At 38.1% G+C, this 12,219-nt stretch overlaps 1 protein-coding gene across 1 annotated transcript in view; it reads right to left on the reverse strand.

Annotated features, from left to right (window-relative positions):
* The window catches only part of LOC140232491 (probable phospholipid-transporting ATPase IIB), a 59,121-nt gene that overhangs the window by 25,647 nt on the left and 21,255 nt on the right, over positions 1–12,219 (reverse strand). Inside the window, exons 6-12 of the mRNA XM_072312585.1 lie at positions 10,970–11,021; positions 9,400–9,494; positions 7,966–8,122; positions 6,585–6,751; positions 5,283–5,353; positions 3,918–4,083; positions 2,919–3,212 (exon numbers count right to left, since the gene is read on the reverse strand). Of these exons, the coding sequence (XP_072168686.1) occupies positions 2,919–3,212; positions 3,918–4,083; positions 5,283–5,353; positions 6,585–6,751; positions 7,966–8,122; positions 9,400–9,494; positions 10,970–11,021 (1,002 nt within the window). The remainder of the gene's footprint in view (positions 1–2,918; positions 3,213–3,917; positions 4,084–5,282; positions 5,354–6,584; positions 6,752–7,965; positions 8,123–9,399; positions 9,495–10,969; positions 11,022–12,219) is intronic.

Below are 12,219 nucleotides of genomic sequence, written 5' to 3' on the forward strand. Positions count from 1 at the left end.
GGAGTTGATGTCAACTACTGTAAAACCTGAAATCTCTGCAGCATGATAACATTTGTGAGTTGGAGGCGACGGCCATTTTCGCAGCATCAAACGTGTGTGAATTTCCACACAAATTCAAAATTAGTGAAATTTTGTGTACAAAACAAATGGAGAGCTGCTCAACACCTACGCCACATGGAGTTGCCAATTTGTCTTACTGTAAAAGTGGATATTTTTGCGCGACTAATTTTTCTCGCTCGGCTGGGTAAGATGAGATTTGCGTGCTTTTAATTCTGCAGAATCAAGACCTCAACTGCTTCTACTAATGGCAAAGAAAACTAGACTTGGAATTTGTCAACACTGACAAATTAGGTGATCCGATCTATTTGGAAATCAACGATTCAAATCTTGATCCCAATAGGCATGGCCATAAATGTTTCATCTGCGTTTAAGGGATATTTGCCGTGTGATGTTTGGATTCTCATTTAGAAAAGGGAGTCAGACCTGCCATCTTTGGTACCGAATTCCGTATACACTAACGAAGATACAGAATGAAGTATATTTGACCTTTGACCCCACTTTCCACAGCCAAGATGGTATCTGAGCAAAAAGTGGTGATTTTGTGAAATGATCCTTGTAACATGGTCTTTGCGTGTGCAAAATATGGGAAAGATAGGACATGTATTCACCAAGATACAGGATGAAACATTTATGACCTTTGACCCTAATTTACATACCCAAGATGGTGTCCGATCAAGTAGTTGTTATTTTATGGAATAATGTACGTGACATGAACTAAACATGTGCAAAATATGGGGGTGATAGGGGCTGTTTTTCTTGAGTTATTGCAAAGAAAGTTGCAGAAAGAAAGAAAATCTCAATACATCGAAGATAAGCTTTAATTTCAACCAAGTTTTTTAACGTGATCCCGACATCGTATGAAAAAACAATGTGAACAGTAATGATAGTGCAAAGTCTCAGCTACAACATATTAAAATCAGGGAGAAATTCACCGAAGCATAAGTGAGCTAGTGCTCGAAAAAGATAGTCATGTCAATTTTCATTTGCAGAAAAAACTGCACTCCCATAGAGATAACACGTCATAACAAAGATAGAGAAAGAAGTACATATGACATTTGACCCCACTTTGCACAGACAAGATGGCATCTGAGCAAAAAGTAGTTATTTTGTGAAATGATTCTTGTAACATGGTCTTTACGTGTGCAAAATATGGGAGAGATAGAACATGTATTCACCAAGATACAGGATGAAACATTTATGACCTTTGACCCTAATTTACATACCGAAGATGGTGTCTGATCAAGAAGTTGTTATTTTATGAAATAATGTACATGACATGAACTAAACATGTGCAAAATTTGGGGGTGATAGGGGCTGTTTTTCTTGACTTATTGCAAATAAAGTTGCAGAAAGAAAGAAACATCTCAATACATCGAAGATAAGCTTTGATTTCAACCAAGTTTTTTAATGTGATCCCGACATCGTATGAAAAAATGGAGGACACACTTGCGATAGCCCAAAGTCTCAGCTACAACATATTAAAATCTGGGAGAAATTCACCGTAGAGTAAGTGAGCTAGTGCTCGATAAAGGTAGTCATGTCAATTTTCATTCCAAGAAAAACTGCACTCCCGTAGAGATAACACGTAAACTGGTGAAATTTGACATTACTTTCAATCCGTTTTTACGAGGTGATAACGTCATCCAGTCAAAATTTTGTAATTACACTTTTAAAAGAACATTAAATAAGCTACAACATACTGAAATCTGGGAGAAAATTAACAAAGGATAAGTGAGATACGCTCGAGTGAACTTGAAATTTGATGATGTCATTTTGAAAATTTACTTTTTTTATTTTATTAAGAAATCTGATATCTTTTAATCATTTTTTCAGCATCGCCAACCCATGAAATGACATGTACAACTCATAAGCTTTCAGAATATGTAAAGAAAATGGGGGGTCACCGTCCATCCTGACGAGTAAAATCGGATTTAAAATTGGCGGTTTTTTGGCATAGTTGCACTGTATATCGCCATTGACGCGCGCGCGGAATTTCAACTTTGACGGGCCTGTATGACGTCATATTGAGTCGGATTGACTTGAAACTTGGTAGAAATATTCCTTGACATTTCAGACATCCGATCAAAGTGAAAAAACGGGAAATTTCTATTGTATATGAGCTGTGCGTGCGTATATGTGCGCGCGCGTACGCGTCCGTCCGATTTTTTCAATTTTTCAAAAAATGCTCCAAATGGTCTGAAACGTATGCAAAAAAAATTTGAGCGCGATTGGAGCATACAAATATTTCAACGCGCGCGTACGCGCACGTTTTAACGATGCGATGAATTTTGAAAACATGAGTAGAATTCCCTTGAATTGAAATTTACGTGACGTAAATTTCATTGAAAAATTCCATTCCATTAATGAGATATGATTGAAAATGTGTTTTCATATAATGACGTCATAGTGACGTCACGGTCGACTGATCACTACGATTTTACTTGACCCGTCGTCTTTGGGACATGATACACATATGGTATAATTTTGACATTGATAGGAAGAAGACTTTTTGAGCTAATCGATACACAAATTTTGTCTAGAAATAAAGAAAGAAGAAGAACCAACAAAGAATCCGTACAGATACAGAAGGTGATCCGAAGGATACTCGGATCACCTAAATATTTGTGTGCTTTTATTTTCATGTTACTTTGTGGTTGCGGGAAATGCGAGAAAATTTCCAAACCGCGAAAATTTCCACTTTTACAGTACTCTCTTGAGACTTTACCAGCTCATAATCTTTTCTGTATATCTGAATTTCCCCAAAAAACTTTTACTGATCTACTTCTGATTCTGCTGTTTTCATACAAAGCAACGTAACATCAGTATAGACTTTCCCATTCATTCTATAAGCACCGTACCTCGTCTGGACTGGAGGCCTGGTATACGATCTTGTCCTCCTCACGTGTATCGTTGATGACCAGACCGTCCGCCTCCTGTTCCTGGACGGGGGTCACGTTGTGGCAGAGGGCCAGCGCCTTGACCGACTCCAGCACCCGGGTGACCACCGTGCGCCTCACGGCCGACTTGCGGGCCGGCGTGGCCCCACCCCCGCCGCCCAGAGTCTGGGAGTAGGCGGAGAGGAGGTGCGTCTTGACTTCTTCCAAGCTGTCGTTGCTGAAGGCTACTGTGCCAAGGTGCAGCTTCTTGAACACCTGGGTACAGGGAAGTAATTCACAAATTGACAAGTCATCCATGAATATAAATCATAATGATGTACAGGAACGGCATACACTAGGTGGGGGGAGGGGAGGTGCAGCCCCCCCTTTTTGTCTGAAAAAAAAAAAATTGAAAAATCACAGCACTCATATTTTCTGAAGGTACTGTCCTTTAGAATCTTCCCGTCTAATGGGGGGTATCATTGACCCACAGTGCCCCCCTCAGCCTGTACGCCCCCCCCCCCCCAATCTCACGAAATATTCCACAACCCCTTGAACGAAACACACTTTCTTCCTTTCATTTGAAGACTTGTAATCTGTGTACTAAACCCTTTGTTTACCCTATGCACACTTGTTGAGAATTGTCAGTACCAGGATGTAAACTGTAATACCCTATTGTTATGCTGGTGGAAAGTAAACTTTCATATGTCGACTGTTGATAAATAAGACCTATCACTGTCACAGTCAACAATGAATTAACAGATGTATGTTGAAGTTGAAGGAGGAGAAATCTCCACATAATGTCAAATGTCAATTTTTTTAATGGGAAAAATAATGTGCAACAACTGCTGATTGTTACAAAACATAGCAAAACTGCCTATGCCTGTATACCTAAATACTGCAGTGTACACACAGGCAAACATAAATGACAGCATGGGTCATAGAGTGCGAGCAATAAGGAGCTAACTCTCTTGTTTGTACCATCTCATTTTGTGTCAGCGTCCCCGTCTTGTCGGAAAGGAGATAAGTGATTCTCCCCAACTCCTCCGGGATGGTCGTCGTTCTCACCACGGTGCCCGGGATCGCCGAGTCTCGCATGATAAGGAATGAGTAGACAATCTTGCCCATGTCAAGGTTGACTCTCAAACTGTAGGGTGAATAAAAACAAACGATGTGTGCATATTCTGAGCGGAATGCTGGTCAGAGGCAGTTGGCACCTGATAGAATATTCGCGATGTACATGGTGAATTTCAGCTGGTTGATTTACTATTAAGTAATAATTGGAGAATCCACTACTTAATACTACTACTTCGAGAGCTTATCAATATACATGGAAAAGTACTTTATCATAATATTTTTGACTATTCAGTATGAAATCATTTCACTTTTCATTGATTGCTTACCACATTTATCAATCATATTTACACAATTATATCAACCTGTATTCCATAATAAAGTGATTTACAAAAGATTCTGTAGCAGAGGCAAGTGTTGATCAACTTTGCATTTTTCCCCCTCTATGCACAAATCTAGTTGTGCAGTGGTCCTTCTATAAATATGGCTAAGGACTGGCAATGTATTTAGGGAAATTGATGCACGGCATATTTGTCAGGTTAATCGTTATGGCTTGGTAAAACAGATAGGAAACAGCTCCTGAATGGGACAATTTTCTCATCTGAGAATGAGAATGAGAATACTCCACTGAAAGGAAAATTGACTGAGATGTCACTGGCATGTGACTTCTTCCTTGATTTAAATATAAAATCCTCACAATCTTTTCTTTTTGTTCTACAAAGAAAGAATCTCCACCACCTCTGTTCAGGTCATATCTATGTGAGGTTCCACAACATCTCATGTAGGGGAGAGAACATCTGTACCTCTATACAAATTTCAGAACAATTTCAAGGAAAATGCAGATGACTGGTATAAACAAATGTGATCAATGTTGGAGGACTACAATGATAACAGAACAGTCCAGAGAGTGTCATGTTGACTCAAATATTCACAATGAAAATCAGCTACCTATGATAACTTACATATGATGAATTAGAGCAGTTCACAGAATGCCATATTGAATTAAATGTTGACATTCTAAAACAGTTAAAAATGTCATCAAACTATTATAATTTTTTTCCAGATTTGTATTTATTTGCTGTTCTAATATGCTTGTTTGCAATTCATTATATTCTCAAATTATTTTTTCTTTTTTTTTCCAGATTTTTATTCATTTGCTGTTCTAATATAACTGTTGGCAATTCATTATATTCTCTGGTGAGTACATCCAAAACGTATGAGTAGACCACTGTTAGTATCATTATGCAGTCAAGAACTGCTTTAATCACTCACCTGAGTGGAATTATAGATGAAAAGAGAAGAACATATCTCAGGAAGTATCTGAACCACGGCCCACCAAAGCCCTGAAAATGAGAAGAAACATACACTGGAAATATCACCAAAATTGTTCTCTCTCTCTCTTTTCCCCCCACATGAAAATCTATTCATGATGTGAGCATTTCATTATGGTTTGGCAGAAATATGGATGTAAAAGATTTGTGATGCACCATAACTAGTAAACAACCATAGTATCATCAGCATTCTTACCAATGAGTATATGTATAGTGTGATATGATTAGTTAGATATATATGGAATATCTTTCTTTACAAGGTCCATGGGGTGTAACACCCTCTGCAATGGGTTAATGGATTACATGAACTTTTGTAATCTTTTGTAGGTTTTGTGTGTGTGTGTGTGTGTGTGTGTGTGTGTGTGTGTGTGTGTGTGTTTTTGTCATCTAGACTATTATCACTTTTCACCATGACCGATTCTGGATGACGACAAATGAGCCACTTAGGTAAATACAGGTGCTCATGTTCAAACACCTGAATTTGAAAAAATGAGCTCCGTGCTTTCACTTCATCGGGTTTTGATATTTATCTTCACATCCTAAATATTTGAAAACATAAAACACAACAAATTGAGAACTGCTTTCACTGCAATTACAACCCAAGTATTTCAAGACCTATGCGAGGTTGAGAGACAGAGAGAGAGAGAGAGAGCATGTGAGAAGGAGAGAATAAAGGCATTTTTTAACCATTTGCAGATGAAACAAAAACCCAGCTTTAGTGGTGCAATATACATATAGTTCTAAAATGTGAGTTAGGGATAGAAACAATCAATGTAAAAATTTGAATCAGTATAATCAATGGTAAGTTTTGTCAAGAATACAAAATGTGAACAATAGTTATGATAAAAATGTTACTAGACTAAACCGTCTACAGTTACGGTTTATTGAGATAAAAAGAAGAAGTGATATCTCCTTATATTTTAGGCTTTATTGCAAAATTGTCATACGGTAGAATGTTTTGTGACACTTCACTGAGCTACACATATGCATCAAATGTGATATCTGAAACATTTTTAAATCACTGCTCCCAATGTTAAACAGTACCTTTAAGAGAAAGAGAGAAAGAAAGAGAGAGGGGTGAGGTATTCAATTCAATTCAGTAGTTCATTTATATCCATCAAAGAAAAAAAGAACATGATTCAAAGCGATACAAATTGTCAAGTTGACTTGGGTTGTACAAATTGACTCCGTACAAACTGTCAAGTTGACAAGTTGAGGGGGTGAGATAGAGAGAATAGCCCACCTTCAGTGCAATCATGGTGACGGCTAGTGCCAGAGTGAGGAGGAACAGTACTTTGGTCTGGTTGTTGACCTCCAGGTCGGTCAGGCCGTACTTGATCTTCGGGCTGGACGTGTTCATGACCGCCCTGGTCTCCGACCCTGTGTAGATGACCACACCGAGTGCCTGCCCTGTTGGGTGAGAAGAGGTCAGAGAAAGGTCATGTGATTACTGTAAATGCAGAAATTTTTGCCTATTTTGCGCTACTTCAGGCCAGCACAAATTCTAAAACTGGCAAAAATATCTTCACAATTTTCCCTGCACATTCTGAATGGGTTGACAATTGCGCACCGCTAATTACAGAACCCGCGAATATGTTTTTGAGCCGCTCAGCTCTGAAAATCAATCACGCAAAAATAATGACATTTACATATCACCTCATTTTTTAAATTTCAAACTGTAACAGAAATGTACAAAAGTTAAAATAAAGCACAAAGACAAACAAGGAGCATGATTCAGGTTGCATAACTTTGTAGAGAAGAGATGTACCATTGCACATTACCACAGCTAAGCATATAATTTTAATAGAGGCATATTGCGGCAACCCTGGAACTTGCAGATTGAACAGAAGCAGAATAGTACGTGTATCACTTTGTGGGAAAGAAATTACTGTGTTTGCTTTCCTTACTCTGCTTTCCACATACTTTTCTTCTTCTCTCTAAAGCATTGACGCGCCCTGAGCACAATTTCGATGGACCATTGCACTACAGAAGTGTTCACCTGTATTTTAACCATTAAACTTCTATCTTCATGCAGCATAGATACAGCATCCACATCATGTACCAAACTTTGAGGAACTACAAAAGGAGAGGAATGACTTTGTTTCTCGATATTCTTTCACATAGCTACACCCACAAAACATTCCAACTAAAAAGAATCATGTCAAATACGAACCAAAGAGTTAAATAAAGTAATTCCCCATAAATTATATATTTCTGGAGTAAAGGTACATGTCAAGACCCTGCACCTTCCAGTGTAAAAAGAGTTGATGCACTGCATCATGTCAAGTGATGAGGTTAAAAGGTTGATACACTGTGGTGTACAGTGTACCTGAACACTATATCCCCTTGTTAAATGCACAGTGTACTTATTAATGGGTGTAGAGTACATCTAAGTATATTTGAACACTTACATCCCCTTGTTGTAAAGTGTAGATCTGAACTCAAACACCAGACTCACTTCCTTTTCACACAATCACATGATGGTATAAGATACTTCGTGCATTAGACCAGTCTCACCTCCTTTTCATGCATGAGTAAAGTAAGGCAAAGTACACAACAGTGTAATATGTTCTGGAAAAGTCCTTGGTGTAGGATGTATACACCAGGTATAACACCAGACTCACCTGATGCCACCACAGTGTTAGCCCACAGTGTATTCTCAATGTTGAGGGCATCCTGTGTAGACCCAGTCTCTTCTATGAGTGTAAAGGTCCCCACAAAGCTGTGTATGTCCTTCTGAGGCTTTTCAGCATAAACATTGCCATTCAGCTCAATGAGATCCTACGAAATAAACACCAGTACAAGAAATTCAGAGTCCCTCTATGTTGAGACTACACAGTCTTTATAAGAGAGGAATGATATCGAAATATATGTGGATTGACTGAATGCAGCAATACTAGCAGAACACATCAGGGACGTTTGAGAATAATTGGACAATCAGTTGAGCGGTTAAGAATTGTTAAATTTCTGTGCTGCCATCGCTGGATAAGAAGACTACATTAGTTTGTGACATCAATGTAGGGCAGCAATAAAGAGATCATTCAAAGTCAATCCACAAAATTCAATTTTTATGAAAAGTGCACTTTCAGCCTCTTCTTTCATTATGCTAGAAAAAATTTAATATCTTTTTCAGACTTTGCATTGGAGGGTTATGAGGTGGTTGCATCTGTGCCTGTTTTGACTCATGTTGTCCCAGCAACGGACACAATAAACCAAGCTAGACCGACATAATTGAAGACACCAACAATAACTGATCTGCCTGCCCAAGCTCAAAACTGCTCAGCCTCTTAACTCTTTGCTACATCTTTATTTGTGCTTGCATACAGAATAGCTGCTTCAGCTAATGCATATGATGCAATATTTGGTACCCTGGGGTACCAAATGAAAATTTGCCATTTTTTTGAATCACTCATTTCTTTGTCAGCACTGTACCCTGGGTTACCAAAAATGTGTAAAATTTTTGCACCATTTTGTACAAAAATGTTTTCTTGTTTGTGATTATGCAACAACATATGCATCCTGATATAACTTTTTTCTCCCTCTCATTTACATGCTCTGATGTAATCTTCACTGTCTAAAAGTTGACATGGAAGGAATATCGGCATTTGGATCATTATAACCGCGCCGATTTATGCAGTGCTGATGATGAGAAAATAGTCGCCATGACAACATTGCACAACTGTATGATAATGGACACAAGATGGTGCTATACTACGCCAAACCCCGGGTTACAACGGTACCCCAGTGTATGTCATGCCGAATCATATATTCACATATTATTCCCCCAGACAACAGCAATCAAAACAGAGCCTTATAAACTAACTGACTAATCTGCATGTGTCACTGCGACCAATATTCCTCTTTGGTTGAAACATGTGATACTTCTGTGACATTGCTTTACAAATGTCAGATTCCAGTGAAACTGCTGATTGTCTAATTTCACTCTTTTTCCATACAGTACACAAGTTCCTTTGATATAAACATGCAGCGGCACTTCACTTCAAGACCTCACTACACCCCCTAGGAATATTTGTTGAGGAGCCATCAGAGCTAGTTACTTCATCTTTTGCTAATCTCTGGCAGCTCTGCACCGCTAGTCTTAGCTTCCAGTCTGTTTCTCCATCCAGCTGGTCGGTTCGTATAAAACAGGAACCTAAAGCAGACAATGGGGGACAGAGCAGACATCAAATGATAAGTTATTAACAACAACAGAAATTCAAAGAAAACAAACATAGTCAGACGAGGTAGAGTTACCTCTATATCATCATGTTCAGGCTTATTTTTTTTTTTTTTTAATTTACAGCACTGTCAAATGCAACACAAGAGTGCTGAAAATGCATACAAGAAATAGAATTACTGCAAAAGTGGAAATTTTGTGCATTTCACGCAACAAGAAACAGGGGCGGGGGTGGTAAGCACACAAGTTTTTAGCTTGTTACAGACAACACAATTCCTGTTTTGATTCTGTGGAATTACAAACACGTGAAATTCATCTTGACCGGCCAAGCATAAAAAAATTATTATCTATGTGAAAATTTCTGTTTTCACAGTATCCATTGATTCATACACAATCATACATCTAATGCACTGATTTCATATAATGCACCTACTCATTCCAGGCTTGTATTTCATGTATACCCTGTTACAAAGATACCTGTATTGTTGTGTGTACCTGTATCACACAAGAATGCAAGATGCGATCTTTCAATGTCTGTGAGAACAGTCCTACTGTTGCCCCACTAGAATAACATGGCTATCTTCAGCATCAGTTCTCATGTAAAAATAGGAAAGTGGAGTGCATTTCAAATATGCAAATTTATGTGTTGGCTGAAAAATCTCTCTCATCTCCTTCCCACCACTGAATTTTGTGCATGTTTGATCAGACAGCTGTTTTGGAAAAATTCTTGTTGCTTGTGAGATGGTTATGATGTAAGATCATTCAGTTGTTTATTATATTCATCTCACATGTATTTATGTATTTATGTATTTATTTGTGTTTATGTTTTGTGTCCTTAATGTAATATTTTATATTTCCAGGGATAATGCGTCACAAGACTTTAAAATTCTTTTTGTTGATCCCCATTCACATGAGAACAAGTTTTTAAAGTTTGTAGTTGTATGTGTCTTAGTATTTTATTAATGTATCTTCTGATGAATGATAATAAACTGAACTGAACTGGACTGAACTATCAAGTATACCCTTCACAAAACAGATAGGAAGAAGAAATCATTTTTGACAGAGCACTGTTGAACACAATATCTGATGAGTTTGGACTCTTGCTGAAACTTGCTCAATATTTTGTAAAGTCCTAAAAGTGAATCTGTTATGTTATGTCTGGCCTTTCCACCTTCTGCTCTTATCAAACAAAAGAAAAGTCAAAACAACAACCCCTAGCTCACACATCCCTTCATGTGTGAGGGTATAGTGACAATAAACGCCTTTCAATGTTGAAAAAAAAAAAAGAAAAGAAAGAGAAAAAAAAACTACTGGTATGTGTTCTGCCAACATCTTCAGAAGCATAATACACGAGTCTGAAAGCATCTTGAAGTCAATGCCCCTATTGAGTTTTTTTCATAGCATGCTAGACTGACTGCTAACCGAATCGTGAAATTGTGGTTATCGCTTACCATTTTTCTCTGTCGTCCGCAATAACACCATATCTGCAGGCACTCTTTGATTCTGGAATTTGTGGTTGCAAAGAATAAAACAAGTATTACACATCACATGTGAACATCTGATATGCATCAACATATCCAGAAAATGTACACACATATTGAACACACACACACACACACACACACACACACACACACACACACACACACACACACACAATCCTTTAAGTTTGACATACACCATATAGACATAAAGTACATTTGTCAATCCTGTATAATTATTATGGGACACTACTAAGAATTTTAGTGCATGTTTTACCCCCTTCCAAAAGATTTATAAGTGAATGTAAATGCAATAGCACTTCATAATAGCGCAGCTTTGTCAAATGCATACTAATAAATAGCTGGAGACGACCTGTACACTGAAATGTGCTGTCACTTTTAAGTCAGTCTGTGTACCATGTATTCCTATTTAAGGACTCTAAATTGCACTGCCAAAGTTATCAACTAAGTCTGTTAAAAAAAAACAACAACAAAACTGTTTCATTATCATATTGTTGTTGATATGTTTACCACGGAGGTTATGGTTTTGTTGCCATTTGTTTGTTTGTTTGTATGTTAACTTGTTTAGCTTGTTTGTCTGTTTGCAAAACAACTCAAAAAGTTTTGAACGGATTTGGATGAACATTTTCGGGGAAAGTTGATACTGGCACACGAAACAGATGATCAAATGTCGATAGCGATCTGAATTCCTGTCTCAATCAAGGAATTGGTTTTCACATTTTGAAGGATTCTTTATCACAAGGGCCAACAAATGAGGGAATTCAAGCTGTGTGTATTTGAGGTGCACATAACATGTAGGTACACTGAGGGTGTGCTCTAGGCAACAAGAAGCTATTGATAAGAGATGCTAGGAAGGATTCTTTATTCTTTATCGCCAGGAAATAGGGTCATTTTTAGCACATGTGTATATGCTGCTAGTTTAGCTGACACTTGGTAGCGATTTGCGCTTTCTGAGTGCTTTTCTAGTTGTTGATGTTTCGCCATGTCTTCTATTTGAGCTCTTCTAATGAACGCGCCAATCGTTTTCAGTAAGTCTCCAACATGCGGTATCAGTCGGACATCAAACATATGGAGCCCATGTGGCACGACTGTGCCATATAATTCACTACCATTCGTGGGTGAAATAGTAATGGCTGATGCTGCAGTACATCTGCAGAACACCAAAGGAACTATACCAGTAGGATCTTGCTGAATACCTG

Source organism: Diadema setosum, chromosome 9, assembly GCF_964275005.1.
Source record: "Diadema setosum chromosome 9, eeDiaSeto1, whole genome shotgun sequence".
Classification (NCBI taxonomy): domain Eukaryota; kingdom Metazoa; phylum Echinodermata; class Echinoidea; order Diadematoida; family Diadematidae; genus Diadema; species Diadema setosum.